The sequence below is a fragment of the Neovison vison genome, chromosome 3, assembly GCF_020171115.1.
Source record: "Neovison vison isolate M4711 chromosome 3, ASM_NN_V1, whole genome shotgun sequence".
Lineage (NCBI taxonomy): Eukaryota > Metazoa > Chordata > Mammalia > Carnivora > Mustelidae > Neogale > Neogale vison.
Window position 1 is genome coordinate 127,155,014 of NC_058093.1, and position 22,487 is coordinate 127,177,500.

At 53.1% G+C, this 22,487-nt stretch overlaps 1 protein-coding gene across 3 annotated transcripts in view; it reads right to left on the reverse strand.

Moving 5' to 3' along the window:
* Positions 1-2,780: 2,780 nt before the first annotated feature.
* The window catches only part of TSHZ1 (teashirt zinc finger homeobox 1), a 634,721-nt gene continuing 615,014 nt past the window's right edge, over positions 2,781-22,487 (reverse strand). For all 3 annotated transcript variants that reach the window (XM_044242800.1, XM_044242801.1, XM_044242802.1), the window contains one exon: positions 2,781-7,348. In XM_044242800.1, coding sequence (XP_044098735.1) covers positions 4,152-7,348 — 3,197 coding nt within the window. In that variant the 3' untranslated portion in view covers positions 2,781-4,151. The remainder of the gene's footprint in view (positions 7,349-22,487) is intronic.

Genomic DNA, 22,487 nt, shown 5'->3' on the forward strand with positions numbered 1-22,487 from the left:
CAAGAGTGTGGGCATGATCTCTGTGTTGAGAAGCACAGAGAAAAGATTTAGTATTAAAATACTAACAGTGATTTTCTTTTAGATGAAGATAAGAGTTAACTTTTATTTCTTTTTCTGTGTTGCAAGTTTTCTGCGGTGACTTAGTATGAGAATGTAGTTATGTAAAAAGTACAAATGCTGTCTAAAGTTTACAATTCAGTAAGTGGATTTCGGTGGTTCCCATCACCTTCAGAGAAATAATAATAGTCCATAACAAAGAATTTGGAAAAGAGAAGCCTGTGTGCACGCACAGGTTTCTGAGAATTCAGGAGGAGTTTAAGCATGATTGACATGAATGTTAATAGCTTTTAAAAGATTATCAAATGTAGGAATGCAGGACATGAACCTTAATGTTTTTAATCATTTTAAACCTACAATGCCTAAAAGCTTGTTTCCCCTAGATAAACTATTGTCTATCATTGCTTTCCGGGTTTTCTATCTTTTTAAATATTGATAAAATGGCAAAGGACCATCCTCACCCGAACCACATTCTGAGGAAGATCTCAAACTTTTAAAAGTCCCACATTTACAGGTATAATATTGGATTCGCTATTGTACCCAAGGCTCATGGTGCAAATAGGAATGTCTACCGGACGGAAACACCGGCCGGCCATGTCACGTGCCTTCCCCCCAGCCCCCCACACCCCTGCCAGCTGGGCGAGGGGTCAGCTCCTTCTGGCTGCTTGGGGCTCTTCGGTACCTGCCGCAGAAGATGCAGACCTGCTCCCTGGGTTAAGAGAGGAGCGCAGAGAAATGGAGAGAACATAATGCCATGTGCAGAGCCCCTTCCGGGGACACAAGAGATGAAGGAGAGATGGGCACGTTTATTCAAATGCAGATGAAGGAAGCAGAAATGTCTGTAAGGAAACCCTCAAGTCAGAGGTAGCCAATTTCTTCCTGGGATTAGTCCATCCCTCTTCTGTGTTTATACAAACTGAGTTTCTGTATTACTATGTAGACCTCTATTCGATTTGCACTTGCTACAAACTCACCACAAACACGATTTCAACTTACTTATCGGATCCAACAGAAGACAGAGCTGCCCCATTTTGTGGTGGGATGTGGGCTGTGCTGGGAGGTGATTTGAAGAGTGCACGTCTGCTCTGGGCCTGTCCCCGTTCTGTGCATCGGAGTCATCGGACCCATCAGCCCCACTGGAGTCCCCAGCCCAGAGATGCCCAGCCCTTCACTGCCACCCCCTCACCGAGGTACCCGGGGCAGGTCCACCTGGGGCAGATCAAAGCAGGTGATGGAGGTCTGGGCCTGGCAAAGCCTCCTGCGTTCTCAGCCCTAGTTCTGTGAACCACAAGCCATGTGATCTTGGGCAGTGGCTGTGCTGGGCTCCTCGTGTGCAGGCAAGCATGCAAGTGACACACTTTACGCCCCACCCAGGTCCACAACAACGAGGATGGGTGACAAGATAAGTGTGTGATTATGAATTAGGGGGAAAAAAAAAAAAAGAAGAAGAAGAAGAAGAAGAAAGGAAAACCCAAATTCTGTGCCCAAGCCCCAGCGGTCAGGACTCGAGTGCGAGCAGCTCCCAAATGTCTTAGCCGCTGCCCGTGGGGACGGACCCCAGCGGACCCTGTCCAGACCCTGACCTCCCTGCACACCGCTGCACCTGCTCTTCCGACGTCTGCCGCAGGGTGAAATTGCAGAACCATGCGTCTGGGGCCCCGTGGTGAAACAGGTATGACTTCAAAGGATTGTTATGCAAAGACCCCATTTCCTGCTATAGGCCTCGTTTTTCTTCTCTGTCAGCCCTTGAGTCCAAAGTGCATAATCACCCAGTACTTGGACCGAATGTCTAAATGGCTGAAGCTCCTGAAGACAGAGCTATTTACCAATGACAAAAGTGGGGACAACTGTGGCCAGCGTCCCTGGCTCTCTGGGCATTAGCAAAACACTGGGTCAACATGGTGCCCGGACTGCCATGGCCCCTGACCCAGGCGTCCGCGGGAACGGAGCCATCGAACCACCCCGGCCACCGCTCAGCGGCTTCGGAACCGAGCGCCGCGCATTTCAACATTTCTCAGGACACAGTTTTATGGAAAACTGAAGCAAAAGGCAGAACAAGGCATTTTCCCGCTTGTGTCAGGAAGCACTTTGGGAGAGGAAAGGGGCTGGGGCCATGACGTCAGTGCTCCCCCCAGTGCAGACGGAAGCCGTCAGCCCCTGGAGAGGGGCGCTCGGGAGTCACCTGCTCCCACGCCAGGAGTCCTGGTGCTTTCCTCCGTGGGGCCCTCGGTGCGCCGGGGGGGACCTGCGGAAGGCACACGACCCCCAACCTGGAAGCACAAAACCATGCAGGGTCATGGACAGAAATCAGGGATTTCTCTCTGGAGCGACACAGAACCAGTGCCAAGGCCCCCAGAGCAAGAACTGTGCTTCTGCCCCTCACCCCTGAGTCCCTGGATTGCACTGAGGCACTATGGATACCTGTGGACATCTCCAATTGGTCCACAAGGGTCCTCTGGATGAGGCCCCTTGGTCTGCGTCTACACAGAAGAGCCATCCAGCGCTCAGGGGCTGAACTCCGTCATCCGTGGCCCCCCGCAGAGTTAACACATTTAATGATTATTTTTTAAAAATGCAATACGTATAGAAACGGAGCACGTCGGCATCCAAATCACGCAGAGAGAATTCTGAATCAACTTCTTGTTGGTTGATCGCATGAGCGACACCTCTTGCTGCCGAAATGACTTCTCGAAGGCAATATAATGACGACATGACAATCCATGTAAATCAAGAACTGCTTGTGGGTTTATTTTACATTTGAGAAAACAGTGGATTTAATTGTGTGAACCAAAATGTACTGTACAATATTAATGATAGAACATCAAAATGTATAATTAATAGTGCATTGCTTGCTTTGTTTCCATTTATTTATTTTTGTCTGATATACATGCATCTGGAAAGATGCAGGTACCAGTAAAACTTCTCTATTTAAATCAAGCTGCAGGAACTAAATTTTATTCAAAAATTGTGGTTTTACATTATATACACAGAAATTTAATATAAAATGACAATATAAAAAGTTAAAAGAGAAAGCATACAGCCAGAAGGTACAAAGAAAGTTGAATAGATTAAAATGGTACGATATGTAACATAGAGGGGTTTTTAAGCTGATGCTGGCAATTTACAAGGAAAGGACTCCAACGTTTGCCCCATGTTTTTTTCATTTACCAATGCAGCACGCTATAGAAAGGTCAGCTTATACCAAAGCTTACATTTGTAAATAACTATAAACCGCAGTATTTTACAGGAAAAAAAAGAAATAGCATTTTTACACATTTTTAAATAATAGCTTGCATACTTTTTTTTGCCGAAAGTGGCATTTTTTTTTTTTCAGCATCCAGAGGGTTTGGGCATAGTGGCATCTGGGGTGTTTGGTGGTGGTGGTAGTGGTGGTGGTGGTGGTGGGTTTTTTTGTTTTTTTGTTTTGTTTTGTTTTGTTTCATTTTCAATGTGTAAAGCTGTGGCTTCCTAACCCCACGACTCCTAGACAACTTTCTATCTTCCGACAGCTGCATGCATGTTTCCTTCACAAACCAGTTCTGCATATAAAAGCTCATTTTTTTAATTATTAAATAAGTTTTGTGTCTGACACAGCTTTTGATCTGAATGAAATGCCTTTAAGCCTTTTTTTCTTTCTTTCTCTTTTTTTTTTTTTTTGAGTGAAAGGCACAGAAATGCAATTGCAGTCCTCAAAGGGTTAAATTTGACACTACCAGGTTCTATGACCTTTATTGTCATGGCAACTTTGTAATTTTAGGATGTCTTTTTATCATTGTTATTTGTGTCTTTCTTCTCTGCTAAATGCATGTCTCTGAGTAGTGTGCCCACTATTTCCTACAAAAGATAGCTTAACATCAAGAACAGATGTTGAAAATAAAGGTCAGACTTTGACTCACGGAAAAAGAAAAATAACATGCACAATCGGACAAAGGGCATATAAATATAACTACAAAATATGTGTAAGAAAAAACCAAGGTCCAGACAGCCAGCTCGGCAACAAAGGGAAGGCTGATTTCGGAGGCTCAGCCCAGGCCTAGTGCAGTCCAAAGACGACGTGTAGTGCAATGTGCCGCGGTCCCTCGCGCTCCTGGACGCTACTGTTTCTCCAGCTCCGTCACGTAGATCAGGTGGTCCTCCGGGGACTTGCCGTGGGTCTTACTAAGGTGCAGTTTGACTGCGTGCTTGCTTGCAAAAGTCCGGTTGCAAAGCTTGCATTGGAATGTGGAGCCCCCATCGTCCTCGGCAGCCCCGACCGGGCCCAGAGCTTTGTTTGCCAGGACTTTTGAAACATTCTGCTGTTCTTGAATCTGATTTAGTGGCAGCTTGGAGAGATCCTTCAAGCTGAAGCCCAAGTGTGTTTCTAGGTGATTTATGTACGTAGAAGCAGTTCTGAACTGAGAGGCACAATCGTTGCAAAAGAAAACAGGATGCCCTGTGTCCAGGTTCTTCAGGAACTTGGTACCCCCTGTCCTCCTCAGCTGATACTTCACGTTGGCCAGCCAGTGGCTGATGGTGGTCATGGACAGCCCGGTAAACTTGGAGATGTGCACGCGCTCCTGCGGGCCCAGGTCTGACATGATGTACTTGCCCTCCGGCGTCTCCCGCAGGCTCGAGGCGAACTGTGCCTGCAGGAGCAGCAGGTGCTGGGGGTTCCAGTGGGACTGGCGTCCCTTCCTCTTGTGCACGGGCGACAGCTCGTCCAGCGCTTCCTCGAAGCTGCTGCCGTCGGCGTCTGACTTCTCGGACACGGTGGAGGGCGTGGAGGACTTGGGGGTCAACCGGCCCGTGAGGTTCTTCACCATGTCGGAGATGTCCATGAGGGCGCTCTCCCGGAGAGGGGACGCCACGGGGTCGGCCGCGCTGGAGACCAGGGGCTTGCTTTTGGCCTTGGTCAGGTCGATGGGCTGGTCGCTGTTGTCGTAGTAGTAGCGGTCGATGGCGTCCGCCTGCTTGATGGGGGCGGCGGGGTAGACCGGCTTGTCCAGCATGCTGTTGCTGATCTTGTACAGCATGGCCAGCGGGTCCAGCGACGGGCTCACGGGCTTGGACACCTTGCCCAAGTGCGTGTTCATGATGGACTGCAGCGCGCTGAGCGGGTTGATGAAGGAGGGCTCCGCTGAGTGGTCCGTGATGATCCCCAGGTTATTACAGCCGTTGGTGACTTTGGCCTTCAGAGGCTCGGTGCCGTTTGGGGTGTGCGTGTCCAGCACACCCTCCTTTTTGGCCTTTCCCGCCTCCGCCTCCGGGCCCTTCTTCTGCGTGGCCTTGCCGCTGCCGCCATCCTCTGCGCGGGGGAAGTCTTTATTCTCTTTGGCCACAGGGGACACGGCCTTGGCCGGGGAGCCCTTCTCCCTGTCGGCGACCGGCCGCTCCTCCTTCTTCACGCTAACCTTGCCAGTGACCTTCTCCACCAGCTCCTCCATGGCGGACACGTTGCTCTTGTGCGGCGGCGGCGTGAGGCTCCCCGGGGAGTGCAGCAGCGCGCTGTGCTCCGGGGCCAGCGACTTCACGCCGCCGGCATAGGACGGCTGCACCTGCACACTCTGCACGGCGGGCAGCGGCTTCACGGCGCCGGGCAGCTGGTAGGCCGCGTGGATGCTGGGGTAGCCGCCCCACGAAGGCGCACCATTCTGCGCTTTGCTGATGGCCGTGGAGACCGTGTTCTCCAGGGACTTGAGGATGTCCACCCCGCCCTTGGGGCTGTCGTCCAGGTCCTCCTCGCGGAGGTACTGATACAGGGCAGTGGGCTCGAACTTCTCGGGGGCGTCCTCGCTCTCCTCCTTGACCTTCTTGTCCGCCTCGCCCACCGCTGGCGCCTTGTCCTTCTCGGGCTCCTTCTTGTCCTCGGAGGGCGTGGTGCCCGCAGGGGAGTCGGGCTGCTTCTTGATGTGGGCGGCGGGCAGCCGGGTGTGCGTGGTGGGGGGCAGGGGTATGGACTGGATCTTCTCTTCCACCACCGGGTCCAGCACCAGCTGCTTGCCCTTCTTGGAGGCCGAGGTGGTGACCTTGAGGAAGTGGCCGGTGACCATCATGTGGGCGGTGAGCTGCTGCAGCGTGTCGTGCGAGCTCCCGCACTCCATGCACTTGAGGATCTGGGCCTTGCGGGCCTCAAACTGCCAGGTGTAGCTGGCGCCGTTCTGGTAGCCGTAGCGGTTGTTGGGCGTCACGTAGGGGTTGGCGGTCTTCTGGTCCTTGGCCGCCTCGCTGAGCACGGTGTCGGCACCAAGCCCCGCGGGTTCCGGCGAACACGGGGACGCCAGGTCCTGCAGGGCGCGCTTCTTGGTGGAAGGGACCAGCTTGGTGATGGCCGGCACTGGCTCCTTCAGAGGCACTTTCTGGTAATGCTTTGTCTTGATCATGTGGACGCTCAGGTCCTGCAGGGACTCGAAGGAGTGGCCGCAGTACATGCACTTGAGCACCTTCTGGGCGTCCTCCTTGCCTTCCATCTCCATCAGCGAGCGCTTCCTGGGCTTGGACCACCGCTTGGTCTTCTCGGAGTCCTTGTCCCTGTTGTCATCGCGGTAGTGCCCCGTCTCGTTCATGTGCACGGTCAGCTCCACCAGCGTGTCGTATGCGGCGCTGCAGTCCTTGCAGCGGAACTTGCTGGCGCCCGTGAACACCGAGCCGTACAGCTTGTTGTTCTGCCTGTACAGCTGCACGGTGCTGAAGAGGCTGGGCTCGGGGAGCAGCCCGTACGAGGACGTCTGCTGCAGCGTCTTGGCCAGCGCGGCCTGATGCCAGTCGTACCCCGAGCCGCCGCCGCTGCCGCCGCTGCCGGAGCCCGAGCCCGAGCCCGAGCCCGAGCTGGGGGTGCTGGCCGTGGTGCCCGTGGCGCCCGCCGTGCAGGCGGGGGGTGTGGGGGCAGGGGTGGAGCCCTCCTTCTGGCCCGCATCGTTGTTGCTGGGGGTCGAACCCGACTTCTTCAAATCCAGAGCCAGGCTGGACCAGCAGGACTCGGAGAACAAGTTCGCATACACAGCCTTGATCTGGGCCAAGCTGTCCTGGGGGTAGGAGACGCTGTCCGGGCCCTGTGGGTCCTCCTTCTCCTCTCTGGAGGAAGAGCTTTTGAAGTGGACGAGCTGGTCGCTGTTCTCGCTGAAGGGCGACCCGTAGCCAGCGTCCTGGTTTGTCGCGGAGCTGACGGGGGAGTTCTGGTAGCTCTGAGCTTCCTTGATCTCGGGGTCCTCATTGCACACGTAGTCGCTTTCCGGGATGTCCAGAGACAGCCCGTCCTCCTCCACGTTCTCTTCATCTATTTCTGCTGCCTTCAGTTCTTCCTCAGGAACATAAGCTAGGAGAGAAAAATGAAACACAGTCAGGGGAAATAAATCATCTTCAAGGACGCGGCCTCCCCAGCAGTTAGATGATCTTTAAAAAGATGTTTTCTCAGCCAAGCGCCCGGGCGGCAAGGCTCCCCCCGCTTTAAGGAATGACCCACTCTGCGGCTCCTGGGAGAATGAGGTTTCCAGCAGGACGATACCCCCCTCCTCCCGAGCAAACGCACTGTCAGCCAAGGAAACACCACTAAAGGGCCAGTTTCTGTCTGCCTCCTTCCTGAAAACATCACCTTGACCGCCACAGCGGGGCCCGAGGGAGAGCCTGGCCACCTCCTCCTGGAGGCTGTTCCTTCCCTAAGTGACAGGCGGGTCCATCATGCCTCCCCATCAGGTGGGACCTGTCTACTTGCAGGACAGGACAGTCCACAGACAGTATCCTATGGTCTCCATAAATAAAAAGCCTCCTCAAGGACACATGATGAAAGCACTCTGGTTTTCCCTAAAAAGAAGGACAAAATATACCACTTCCAGCCCCCTGCCCGGACAGAGCAGACATCACCTGCATGGGGACAGTAGACAGTTGTACAAAGCAGCATTATTTGTAAGAGCCAAAGGGTGTAGATAACCCAAGTGTCCACTGACAAATGAATGGAGGGACTAAGCACGTGTAGTACACAAAGGAATAGTATTCAGCCTCTAAGTTAGGAACCTGACCCGCACTACAGCAAGGATCAACCTGAGGGTGCGGCAGGAGATGCGCTGGGCAGAGGAGGGCACGTACTGTAGGATTCCACCTATAGGAAGCACCTAGGATAAGGAGACACAGTCGCAGGGACAGAGAGCGGAGTGTGGTTTGCAGGGGCTGAAGGAGGGCAAATGGGGAGGTCGTGGTTCACGGGGACAGTTTCAGCCCTGGAAGAGGAAACGTTCTGCAGAAAGACGGTGGGGACGGATGCACAACAGTGTGAAAGTCTTTGAGGCCACATAACTTTCCACTTGAAAATGGTTAAAATGTTAACTTTCACATGATGGATGTTTTACCCACAATAAAAACTTTTTTTTTTTAAATTTTAACAGGGCCTGTAGTATTGGCTCCCACGGCCTACAGCAGGCTGCACGGGCAGCGACTTGTGGAGTCGAAGGTATCACCTGCCAGAGAAACGACAGGGCACTGGCAACTGTCACATGAATGGAGGTCTGGAGGGTGCCTAAATCCTTAGATGAAACCTGGTTTTCACCGCAGGACACTTCAGATCCTTTAACAGGTAACCGGTCTTGTTAAGTCCCCAAGGGAGCTTATGGCACGCACCACCTCTTATTTGACCAACGTGAATTTATTTATTTTTAATTTTTGTTTGTGAGGAAACAACTACCCAAACGAGTGTTCCATGCGCTCCTTGGGAAATCTGGGGCTCGGACATTTTCCAGGAAGCCCCCAGAAAAACGCACTGCTATGAGGCGAGAGGGGTGTCTCATTAAATAGGGTCACTCATTACCACCTTATCAGAGCCCGATCCTGGGGGAACCAGGCTGCGAGCACACGCGTCCCCAGAAACCGCAGGAAGGAGACGGAGAACGCGCCGGCTGCCCGCGGGCCGGACGCCGCGCCAGGAGGAGGGGACCTGGGGGGCCAGCACCTGCAAACTGAGGGCCTGGGGCTGGGGCGGCGGCGCGCACTCCGAGCACGAGCACACACAGTCCCCCAGGACGCGCGCGCCCACGCCCACGCACTCCCACGCACGCGCACGCACTCCCACGCACGCGGGGAATCCCAGGACTCGGTCATTGCGTCGGCCTCTCAGCAGCGCGCGGCGTGGGCCGGGTCCCGCCCCTGGGCGCGGGCTGAGCATGCGCGTTCCCGCGGCTCACAGCCGCGCCCGCCCCCGGCAGCCGCACGTGAGCGCGCGCGGCCGATGCAGTCCGCGCCTCGCGGCCGCGCGCAGAATCACCGCCCGCGCGGAGGCCTCACCGCACGCGCCAGCATCTGGCTGCGCCGCACACACCCCACCGCCCTCCTGGGAGCTGTAAAGCTCAGAAAACTAAAAAAAAGAGGAGATGCCGAGTTGAATGTCATCTTCATTTGGTCTGTAATTGTTGAAGGTTTAGGACGGTGCAGGGTTGGAAGGTTCGACGCTCAGGTCCTCAGCCAAGGGGCTCAGGCAGCCTCGCTGGGCCGGCCCCGAGGTCCACCTCTGTGGGTTCGGCTGGGGACAGTCAGGGCTCCGAGGCTCCGGGCAGGGCGGAACCCGAGTGAAGATGCGGGAGCAGGTCCCCCAGCAGCCCCGGTAACTCACCCCCGGGCAGCTCCCAAACCAGCGTCCGCGGGCGGAGGTCCCCTCCGAGACTCGGTCTGTCCACTTCTGTGAAAGCAACACTCGTGCCCTAGCGAGTAATTTCAAGGAAGTGTTTGTTGCTCTTTTGAAGAGGGGAACAGCAGAGGGGGGTGGAGAAGCAGCTCCGCGCTGAGTGGGAAGCCCGACCGGGCCTCGATGCCAGAAGCCCAGGATCACGACCCAGGCTGAAGGCAGCCACTTGACCAACTGAGCCACTCAAGCGGCCATCAAGGAAAGGGGTTATCTGAACCCATTTGGCTCAGCCTGGGAGGCCCATCACTGTGGGTCTGTCCCCTGTGTCACCAGTCAGCTGGTCAGTCTCCCTCAAGGGATGGAAGCGGGACTGCCCACTGCCTACACCCCAACGGGCACCCGTCCATCGAGCTGAATAAAGAAAGGACTTCTGTCTGGGCTCTGGGATCCCAGAACCGAGAAACACCCTGTAACAGCACTACGGTTTGTGAGGCATCTGCCGGCCCTCAGCCGCAAAGGTGGCCTCTCCAGGTCTGGAATGGCACAGACACGACTGAGTTGGCACCTGCCTGCCCCCTCGGGCACTCCCTCCCCTGACCGACTGGGGGGGTGATCAGACCACACTCCATCCCAGGCCACCTTCCTCCTGAGGCAGTCCAGTCTACACCCGGAAGCTCCTGTGGTTGAGCCAAAATGAGTTTCACCGACCACTCCACGGCCCCGAGGCGACCATGACTGGGGTGTCGGGAGGAACCACACAGAGCAGCCCCAAGCCTCTTCCACAAAGAAACCCTCCGAAGAGGTGTGGGTTTTTAGTGAGCTTTTCCCCACCTGAGTGCCTGCGTCCGTGGTGTTCCAGGGAGGGGTCCCTGCTGTGCCTGGCCTGATGGACTCGTAGGAAGGGAGCCCCAGCGAGCTCTCAGGTAAAGCCCAGGATCCTCCCTGCTTTCCCTGACCCGGGCTCAGATGTCCCCCTTCCAAGCACGCCTGTGGGGAAGCAGCATCAAGGTTCCTCTTGTCCCGGCCACGCTCCTGGGGATGGTATGTGTTGACCCTCCTGCCCTTGGGCCAGTGCACTGTCTGCCTCTGGCCACCCCATCCTGTGGCTCTTGCCTGTCGCACACTGGGCTCTTTCGCGCCAATGCGCGCCCCTTCCGGGAGTCTCCCGGTGCAAGCCTATGACCCCCAAATCCATGTCCCCTCCCCAGGTCTGCTGGTCATAGACCTCATCAGAGGACGGCACCCAAAGCCTGGGCTTTGTCATGCCTTCCCTTCCCACATGTTTTCAGAGCCGGCCCCGTGTCTCGCACAAAGCAGCAGCTCCAACCGGTATGACATGAATCTGCCATGAGTTCCGGACACTCCCAAGTCAGTTACGGGCAAACGCAATGCTCCTTCTGTCCCCTCCCCAGACAACAGCACACTTTCTCCTGAATTCAAGAACCCCCTAACTCAGTGGTTATGAACCAACCCAAACAAGTTACCCATTCCAGAAAAGCAACGGTTGTCCTAGTTCCCAAACCCTGCATCTAGCACTCCCCGCCGCATAATGCAGACCACCACCACCCCGACACTGCCCAGCACGCACGCAGAGCCATCCGGCCGGGCCTCCCCTCTTGTCCCGTAGCCTTCTTCCTCCAGGCCGGCCTGGGGAGCCCCACTCTCGCAATCCCAGAGTCAAAACCTCCATGAAAGCCACGTCCTGCCAGGGGCTACGAAACCGCAGACAGACCCCTCCCCCTGCCACGCTACGAAACCCCAGACAGACCCCCCCCTGCCACCACGCATCCAGGCTTGAGTGCAACCTGGTCCCGGGAAGGACCCCGCCCCACCTTGTGAACGACCCTATCCTCGAGGCAAGGCTCAGATGTCACCTCCATGGACGCCTCTCTTAATCCCCGACCAAATCCACCATCCCCTAAAGGACTGAGAGAGGTTTACCTGCCCCTCCTCGTGTCCAGACTGTGAACTTGCACTCCGCTCACGTGCTCAGGCCACCCCACCTGCCGCTCAGGGGGCCACGGTCATACTATCCCCTCCTTCCGCCCCACGAGCTTCCGAGGCAGCGTCACTGAGATGTCCTGTTCTGCAGGTGAGGAAGCCGAGTCTCCACGAAGCCGAGCAGCTCCCCCAGGTCCCACGGGGAAGGAACCACGGGCTATCCGCACGGGCGACCTGACTCCCAGACAGGCCCCTCCATCCAGCCATCTCAGGATGAAGCTGCTTCCCCCCCGTCAGCATCCCGACGCCAGGGAGCACATCCCGTCCACGCTGTGGACGTGAGCGGCCCAAAGTGTTTAGAACACTCTCCAGTCATGGCAGCCAGAGGAGAGTCTGAAATGTGGACACTCTTTGGCCCAGTAATTTCACTTTCGGACGTATAGCCAGGATCACGGTATGAAACACAAAAAACACTTCATGCACCAAGATGTCCTTCATAGTGTCACACTCAGCATGGCCACACTCAGCATGATCAACAATAAAAGAAAATTAACTGATTTGTAGTTTATTTGAGGATGGACTATCATCCAAACGTTAAAAAGTATCTTTAATGACTTGGGCAGGTCATGAAGTGAAAAAAGCAAACGACAAAAACTGTACACATGGAACAAGGGAAATATTGTTTGAAAAGAATAGTGGGTTTTTCCTAGATAATGAACCTATGGGTTATGTGGAAAGACCCTGCTCTTGATAAATATCTCTACCTTCAAAACCTTCTTCAGTGTTTTCAGCTCAGCAAACAGGGTTAGCCACCTCATACTGAAGCAACCCTTCGGGGAGCCCCCAGCAGCCACTAGCCGGACCCTGGGAACGGGGCCCCCCCACGAAGGGAGGGCTCAGCCTGGGAGTGGAAATGTGCAAAGGGCTTCGTTAACTATTATTTTTCAAAACATGTTAAAAAGTAAAGGGGGGCAGGAACAGTGAGGGGTGCAGATGGTTATGTGAGTTCCGGTAAGAGGGGCTACAGTGGGCAGGAGGGTCTCCTGTTTCTGGGCTGCATCCCGGCCCCCAGTGTGTTCCGGAGAAGGCTGCCGAGTCCCGTGGACGTGCACAGGTGCCAGGGCCTCTCCAGCGGCCCTCAACCCGCCCGCTCAAGGGTCACCACACTGCACCACGTCAGCCTTCTAGAACGTTAGGGTGTGCACCTTCACCGTCTACCCTCCTGGCTACCAGTCCTGGGAGGTTGTCCTCTCCTGGCTGCTGTGCTCCTCTACCATGTTGTTTTAGCCCGCTGACCTGTTTTTTGAGTGAGTTCACATCTCAACGGTAATACTTGAGGGGCCGGAAGAAGCGTGGACCCAGAGGGGCAGCCGGGGCCCCCTCCCCTGTGCCTGCACTGTGACAGCCTTCTGACCCTAGAGTTGTTTTCCTACTCCCTCTTCAGATGAGACGGGCAGGGTAAAATTAGCTCCTGCAGACAACATATCCCTTAACCTGGTAATCTGCATTCCAGTGGCCCATTCCACGGGCTCGCCGGCCCAAGCGCAGGTCAGGACGTTCACAGTCATGTGGGATGGCCACAGCCCATAACAGGTGCAAAGGATTCAACTTTCATACAGAGGAAGGCATGAAGGGGCCGCACTGAACGTTCCAGACTTACTCTTCAAGCCATGGAGCCAGCCTCCCTTACCCATCTGCCCTCCTTCCGAGAACTTCAGGGGCTGCCTTGGCTCCACGTTCCCAGCACTAACGATGACCATAAACACAGAATTCCCAGAGCAGCACCTCCTGCGTGCCCACAGCCGCCAGCACCCACTGCACACGTGACCCCAACCATCCACTCCTCTCCACCTACCCCCGGAGAGCTGATGGATGGACCTTCCTGGGGCTCCCCCAGGGTCAGCTGGGCTCTGACCCTCTCTCCCCCTTTAAAAGCAATGCTCGAGCCCCCCGGGGCATCCCCAATGGCTCCTGCCTTCCAAATCTGGGCTCGGGCCAAGGGCACTCACATTGCGGGGCCAGAGCCCTTGGAAGGCCCTAAAAGCGACTGAATTCCCATTTAAGAGTTTGGGCCTGGGGAGAATGAGAAGGCTGGCCTCGAAGGACAGGGCTGTCACGAAGATGGAGATTCGAACTCCATACCCAGACCATGTTGCCTGGAAAGTCCGGCCAGACACCGGGCGTCAGCAGGTGGCAGGGAAGGAGGCTTTTGGTTTTGCCACGTCTGCATCTGGAGGAACGGGCTAACCGGCTTTTCAAGACGAGGCCCCTGAGCCACACCTGTCACACACGGCAGGGGCACAGAGTGTGTGCGGTGCTCGAGGGAAGGGGTGACCCGGGCAGCCTGGACCTGGAGGCCGGGGTGTGTGGGGAGGGTGACATTCCACCGGCGTGTCTCCAGAGGGCCCTGGCAAATGAGGCCACAGCTGGGGCCCCTCCTGAAGGACAGATGCCCATCACTTTTGTGACGTGCGACAGGTGAGACACCAGGCGAGGAGCCCCAGCCCTGTCACCTACGGACAGTACGGCCCCAACCCCTTGTCAGGGCCCCTCGGTTTCCTCAAACCACATTCAGGATAACTACTGGTGTCTTTGGGGGAGGCGGGGCTCTAGGAAGTGCCTACGGCAAAGGCAAAGGCCCTCCTCAAGGCTAAGTCCATGTCTGCAGCCCTCCCGCGCCCTCCTCACGCCTGCAGATGCAAACAGAGCTGGGAACCGCATGTGGAGCAGCCAGCCCCCTACACCATCAGACGCACCCTGCGTTGCCGCACACCTCACAAGCTGTTGCCAACCTCCGAACCATCGGGACAAAATAAGGAACGTTTGTCCCGACAAGAGCCGACCCGTGACTGGGCCTCGGCTTCGGGTAGACGGTGCACCTGACCACCAGACTCAGAAGCAGGACCAGGGGGTCGCTCAGGAAGTTAGTTCTTGAACTTCTGCATCCCCCAGGCCCTCCGTCTGCCTCTGCCATCAGGCAGTTCCCCTGGTGACCACACCTTCCACCAGGGAGCAGAGCAAGGAAGGCAGGTAGGAACTCGTCGGGACCCCAAGTGCGTTCCTGGTTTTAGCTGCTCCTCCCGAGTTGGTGGAAATAAAGGACAAGGATCGGGCTGGGAAACTTTGTTTACCCGAGTTCTTTTCCTCATTAGCACGCATAATTGGGAGTTGGCTGTGAAGGAGGAAAATGGATATTTAAACGTGACTAATCTCAAACACAGGTCTGTCCCTGCTTGGTTACTGGCTTACAGTAAATACCAAACTTTGCTATCACATTGCCACCTGGTGAAACTATATGATCAGACCGAGTTACACGTTTATCTGCATCAAACTAGGTTTTAGAGCAGCAAATGTGATACCGTGAACAGATGGCCATTAGATCAAAACACACCTACTCCAAGGGGCCCGTTCACAAAAGGGTCTCACACACACCTAAGTGATGAGTGCACAGCTGCAATTCATTGTGGAATCTCGCAAAACACGCTTTCTTCCAAATTTATAATTGATCACTTGTAAAGTTACTTCACCTCTATTCCCAAGAGAGCAGGTGGTTTTGATGAAAGTTAGATTATACTGGGAAATAAAAATGCAGAGAAAGCAGATATAGGTACAGAGCTCCTTCCTTCCTACTCGGAAAAGGACATTACAATACAAGCAGGATATATGTTAATTTACGAACATAAGTTCTGATTTTCTGCAGGAAGGTTGACACTCTGCCAAGCAGAGCTGAAAGGCCACTTCTGCTCACATGTGATAGGAGCAAAAAATTTTCTGTCACTTTGGCAGATTTTAATTGCCTGGTACCAATCAGTAATGGACTGGTCTGCTACACCATCCGATTTATCCTGGAATTGTTTCTTTATTTAAAACCCGATAGGAGCCATTTTTAAGAACAGCAGAGTCTGTGACACAGTGGCCTGTGATCTTTACCCATCTCTAATTTTAATTAGGGATCCACAGGTAACTTCCTGAACTGTAATTTCTTCTTTTGCTCACTGCCCCAGAATTCAGTGTCGAGTTCTTAAGTGAGAAGGAAGAAACCCCCTTTCGAGGCTCCTTCCCTCTGAGCACAGCAGCTAATATCCTTGCGTCCATTGTATTGATGCAACTGAGCCAGTGGGACAGAGACCACAGACTTGCACTGGTTTTCAAGGACGTCAGGAGGAAAAAGAGGAAAAATTCATGAGAACCTCGCAAAATTAAAAGAGAACTTAAAATGGAGAAGAACGAGAAGTCAATCATCCTTCTACAAACCTGGGAAATCACAGGTATACGTCACTCCCGCTGGATGGTATGCTAATGAACCACGCACACGTTCTCTTGTTCCACGAACTAATGGCGACGGCGACAGATGCATGCCCGGTGCCAAGCATGGGGACCTCCTCTGCCTTTGGCACCTGCCTCCACACTGAGGAAGGACGGACACCGCACTCTGGTGGTCTGATGAGTCTGGGCCTACAGACCCAATATCAGCAAACCAGGCCCAAAACACTGGGTTCCAACCTGGTGTTATTGACCAACCCTGGAAAAGACTTTGATCAGATAGGGTCAGGTTCATCCTGAGAGATGACACTGGGAGATCAGAAGGGGAGACTTGGGCACAGACTCTCTTCAAATGGCTGATATCGACACGAGGAAGGTGACTCAGCCCAAGCCCTGTTCGTGCACCTGCCGTGCACAAGAGCCGTCACCAGGAACAGGAGCGAGTGTCTCCCCATCCAGGAGACGCAGTGCGCCCCGCAGTTCCCCACCACGTCTTCTGTTACAGAGGGAACATCCCTAAATAGGGGCACTGGGACACACGAGTGAGTGAGGACAGAGAGAATAAAGGGCTTTCTAGGCTCCGCCCCCCACCCAGGGCGCACGTCTCAGAAGGGCTCACGTCTCAGGAGTGCGTCCCCACTTTCGAATCTAGTGTCTTATTCTCGCAAAGGCACAGGATGAAAGAGGAGAAATGGGAACTTGAATTTTGGGGGGCAATGATGTCATCAGGTGTGGGGAGACGCACAGACTTGGAGATGCCAGGGACAGGCTGACTCGTACCAGATAGTCAGGGGAGTTTTTATCCTTGAGTACGCTGCGGCCAGATGTAGATCCTGTTCCTCTGTGACCAAGCATGAGCCCCAGGGCCCTACATAAGCATTTCTGCACCTGGTGGGAAGCTTAACACGAGATCACAGACACCCGAGTCACAGTGGTGACAATCCCAGGTCCAGCCACACTACCAAGACTGAAAGCAGCGTTCTCGCATCACAATAGTGGGGTCTGTGTCTGCTGTTACCAGTAAATTCTCATAACTGCTTTCCTAGATGCTTTTAAAAAATGTTTACCTAGGCAGAGGCAGAGAGAGAGAGAGAGAGAGTCCGACTCGGAATTTAGGCAATTAATTTGTGATGATCTTTTGTTTTCATTACAAGATACAACTTTTTAAAAATCCATAGGGGTACAAATGTACCAAAATATAGTCCTCGTTTTATTTCTGGTAATGAAACTGTGAGAAGAATATGCTTCACACGGTGAAGGGACGTAATTTCTCAGCCTAGGAGATTCTGATGCGAGCAGCTACTTTTGCTCAGAAAACCGAGTCAGCCCCACGCCACTGCGTCTGCTCCACCAACCCCCCCACCAGCGCCGCCACCTCCCCTCCTCCCTCACCACCCCCCGCGTGGAAATCTGATGAATGAGTAAGCTTGGAAATGGTAGCTGCTGTAGAAAATTCTCCTTTTACAATTACTTACAGAAATAAATGACATTTCTTCCCATCAAATAAAACAAAGACTCCAAATCATCTTCTGCCACTTCTTTTTGTGTCAAAACAGCTTTGCCATCATCCCCCCCACCCTCCCTGAGTCTAGCACGCGGTGTGGAGTGTGACACTCTGAGCACACGCAGTGTCCCGATGTCAGCAGGAGAACATGCCTAGCAGCCGCACAGAACATCTGAACAATCACACATCAGCACCCACCAGGCAAGAGAGAAGGTGCTGCCAGCTCTGTGTGCACACGTGTGTATTCATGGGTGTGCATGCATGTGTGTGCATTCGTGTGTGGATGTGTGTGCAGGTGTGCACGTCTGCACATGTGAGCATGTGCAGGTGTGTGTATAGGTACTCATTCATGTGTGTGTTCGTGTGTGCATGTACATGCATTTGTGTGAACATGTAAGGGTGTATGCATCATTCATGTGTGCATGTGTGTGAACTACACACATGTGTGCATGTGCATTGTGTGCACGTGTGTCTGTGTGCACATGTGCAAATGTGCAGCTGTTTGCATGTGTATGAACATGTGCGGGTGTGCATGTGGATTCGTGTGCGCATGTGTGTAAACTGTGCGGGTGTGCTCATATGTGCATATGTGTGCATGCATGTGAGTGTGTGCATATGTGAATGAACAGAAAAATTAAAAAATACATAGACCTCATCATTCCCAAAACGGGGACCAACCAGATCTTCTGGTTAGATTTCACTTTTTTAAAAAAAAATTAAATCTTGTTAATATTTTTTGTCATAAAATGTGCCTTCTGGACGCCAATGTGTCCCCAAAGATGTGCTGTCATCTTAAGCAACAGGAGATTCTGTGCATTCTAATGCAAGTGGACATAAGGCGATGTATACGGTCCCTGTTAGAGTTTAATCTGACACCAACAATGTGTGCCCTGCTGCTTTACAATGTAAATATACACATATTGTCTGAAAAAATATTTTCATCTCAAATTGTAATTACACAATGAGGCACAAACATCTTATCTTCGGCAAACTAGATAAAAATTATATTTCTCAAATTGCAGCCCAACATTTTAAAAAACATCTTTGTTTCTTTCAAGAAAACAAGATTTTCTCTATTCAACAGTCATTTTAAGAATGGTGAGAAGTGACAGCTGTATTTGTTTTTTAATGGGTAAATGTAGAAAAGTTCCAAATTCCCTCGAGTCTTCGTAACACTGGCTCTGAGCAATTAGGTTCGTACCCACCCCCCGCCTGCATCTGAATCTCCATCCCAATTACACAGAACAGAAAGGTGTTCTCCTGAAATGTCCTGTTCTCTATTCCATCACAGGTGAATGTGCCAGTGAAATGCCCCCTCACGATCCTTGTTCCTCAGATGAATGAACCGAAGTGTGGGTGCCTCGCCGGCCGGAAGGGCTGAACCAACAGTAGGAGAAAGGCTTTCCCCGGAACACGCCTTGCTTTCTAAAAGTCAGCTTTACACTGAGCTACAAAATATAGCAGGTTACTCAAAATACCCGTCCACACAAGCTAACAAGCACCCATCCGTGTCTGTTCCTACCTGATAACAAAATATCCTGATATAAAGTGAAAGACCTGAGATGCTCCCCTTTCCCCCACCCCACCCCTGATTTAAATATCTGGAATCATTCGGATATGGGCATTTCATGTAATAGGTTAGACGACTCAATGTTGTCATATTTAACTCCCTTGGATTTTAAGAAATACTGTCTAGGTCGGAGGAAGATGGTGATCCTAGAAAACACAGTGTGTGCATTTAGCATTTTAGTTTGAAAACACATTGAATAAGCCACATTCACGTAGCTGAATTGACAAGGACATTATGGGACACCCGGCCTGACTGACTGTGACTCTTACTGGACACCCTGATATTTCCTCTAAACGTCAAGTCACGTGTCTAGAACACAGTGAAAAGGAATGACTTTCAATATTTTAAAAATGTGAAATAGCACCAACTACTCAGATAAAATGGCTTTTTCAACAATTAAGGATGGAAAGTGACTTTTTAGGCAAAGGGAAAAAAAAAAACGTGCAAAAAGCTGACCATTTGGAATTACAGGGAAATGAGGAAAACAGGGGTTCTCCCTTCTTCGAGTCTTTGAGACCGGGTTCTAGAGGCATCAGGAGGCCACCCTTGGGTTTCATCAGCCGAAGCTACCCCTTGCCAGTCCCCCCCCAGGGAGGAGGAGAGAGCCCCAGCCCCTCCCCGCCCCCTCAGTCCCTCAGAAGGGAGAGCATGGGGTTAGCAGACGTCTGCATGGGGACAACGGTGCCCTGCACTGGCATGGCTGGGCCACTGTTCTCATCTCGGAGAATTCCTTGCCCTTGCCCTTCCCCACCCTCTGATGAACGACACACGCGCACACGCGGGCACTCTCATTAGGGCTCTACCACCAAAGGCACAGAGATGAATCAGTCCAGGTCCCTCCCCACTCTGCCCTGTCGAGACGATTCCATTGAAATGTTCATTTTCATCCCTGCCGGCAACATTAGAATGGAAGGTATTTAACCTGTTTCCATTACTTATACAAATCACCATTACGGGGCAGGACAGATGTTCGAATCACGGCACTAACTGACTTCCATACATTCTTCACAGGACGTGTGGGGAGACGGAACACCGCTAGATCATATTATCCAGGCTCGATAATGTGCTCTCTGTTACCAGATTCATTAACTTCCCACATCAGCATTGCACTTGCTTTCTTCGTGGAAATTCCCAGGCTAGTTGGGCTCATTTAATTTGGAGAAGGAAGCCTTTCTCAGGGATGATGTTTTGATCAGGTGCACTAAGAGAGTGGGGAGCAGCGCGGGCGCGGGCAGGAGGGGGGGAGAAACAAGAGTGGGGAGAGGAAACAACCTTGTCGAAAATGTTACCTTTCCAACATGAATGATGAAAGAGAAGTCAGTTAAAGACGCTGGTACTCAAAGATGGCTGTCACTTCACATAGACACTGGCACCACTCACCTAGACAGGTGACACTTTGGTGGAGCAAAAATCCTGCTGCATTATTGAGCAAACCGGGGATGGGGGCACAGGCAGACTGCGGGCCCGGGATGCCTGGGGCACCCGGAGAAGTGAATTCGGCAGGTGAGTGGATTTCACTCTTCATTTGCATCTTTCAGTGGAGCTGGAGACAGTCTCCTGGCTAAAAGGACGGAACAGGCGCCAGAGTCCCAGTCTAGGCACGAGCCCGGCCCCTTCTTCACGTTGTTTCTCTCTGGGATCCGAGGCAGAGGCTAGGAGGTGCTCCACATAATTGGGCGGCGGGGCGGGGCGGGGGGGGACTCAGGGCCCTTCGACTAGTTATTACCTTCCTTTTCAGAAACGTAACAAACAACAATTTCTAATCAGGTTGAAGACATCTGCGCTTTGATCTCTGGCGAGAGGGGCGTGTGGCGCCCTGAGTCTGCCCAGCGAGCACATCTCTAGGCACCCTGGCTGCAGGTAGGCTCCTTGGAGAACATACAAGCTTCAATCACTTCTAGGCAAAGGTTTGGAAACAAAAGATTCATTCATAGAGTGGAAAAGACAAAACAAATTCTGCTCCAACCATTCCCCCCAGACAGTCTTTCTCTCTAAGAGCTCTTAAAGGAAACTCAACTCCCAACTTCACGGTTTCCATGATCCTCTCTTCCTCTCTGTCTCCGTTGGTTCTGGGGATGAGACCACTTGGAAAGAAATGCTGCGCATGTTAAAATGATTAAGCCAAGGAAAGGGAATAAAAATATTTAGAGGGAGAAGGAAAGCCCATAGCATCTGAACTACCCCATGGGATAGGATTCCAAAGTGGAGATCGGCAAAGCCACGTCACATGGAGAAAACACGCTGTTGACCACTAAGTGTTCTCAAATCCTTACCAGGGAGCCTGAAAAGAAAAGGGTACGTGCATATGAACACATTGTGTGAGGAAAGCGTGAGAGCCCACCACGGTCACCAGCGGTATTTTCTCCATGACAACACTGAAATCAGGTCCCAAACAGGAACAAAATATACTCTGAGATAATGATCCACCTAGATAGAGAGAGAAAGACTTTTTTTGGCCACTGGAAATTTATTTGGGAGGATTAATAATAGACTATTGTGTTGAAAGATGTAATTTGCTTGTTCTTGGGGAAACATTTTCTACCCACAGACTATCTGCTCAAGCAGCAATATGCTTTGGATGAAAACATCCTTGACTAATAACAGGAAGTATTTATTGAACCCTGTCTCTGGACCAGACACTCTCTGAAGTGCCCTGCATTTACTAACTGTGGTAGGCTCTCCCCAGCAATAAGGGGGGACGCCCACTCTTCCCATCCGCTTCTGCGTGGGGACACGGGGCACGGGGATTCCGCGAGCCGCACCAGAGCACGCCAGCACCAGCTCGTGGAGCAGCCCCCGCCCCGGCCCCCAAGCTGTCTGCTTCACAGCTTGACTCCCGACGTGCGCTCACACTGCCGCACATGGAACCATTCCTATCAGGGACTATAAGTGCCTGAGTTTAAAATGAATCCTGTCTTCAGAATATGCTGTTTGTAAAATCAGATCTTTATCTACACGAAGGTCAGCGAAATTGCTCCTGGGCAGTTCCTCCTGAAAGTTGTGTTCGTCTGGATCAGCCGTGACAGGCTCCAGGGGAGAGCCTCTCCGAGGACTGCCGTCCACCGGAGGGCCGCAGGGCCTCCCTGGAATCCACGTCCAGCCCTGCGGAGCCAGGCTGGTCCCAGAGGCAGAAGTCGCATGGCGTGACTGGGGTCGGGGAGAGGGAAGGGGTGAGTGTTCCGTGGGGACTGGGTTCCCGTAGGGGAGGATGACGATGTTCTGGAGATGGAGAGTGAGGACAGCCACACCAGTGTGGAGGCCCCTGAACGGAGCTCAAGTGGTAAATCTCACGTTGTGTGCATTTTACCACTATAAAAAAAGGGGAGGGACCAAAAAAAAAAAAAAGACTCTGTTTGCAGCCATGCCCGCCCCGGCCCCATCTCCGCCCACCCCAGGGCCTCTGAACTGGAGAGTGGGTCTGCGTTGCCACCGGCCAGCCCTCCGGGACCCTCCCACCTACGCACAGGTCATCTCAGGCCTAGTAAGCTGTCCTCCCGCAGGGCCTGTCTCCGCAACCCGGCGGACCTGGGCTCCTGGCAGGTGACACACAGCCTGGCCCCAAACCTCTG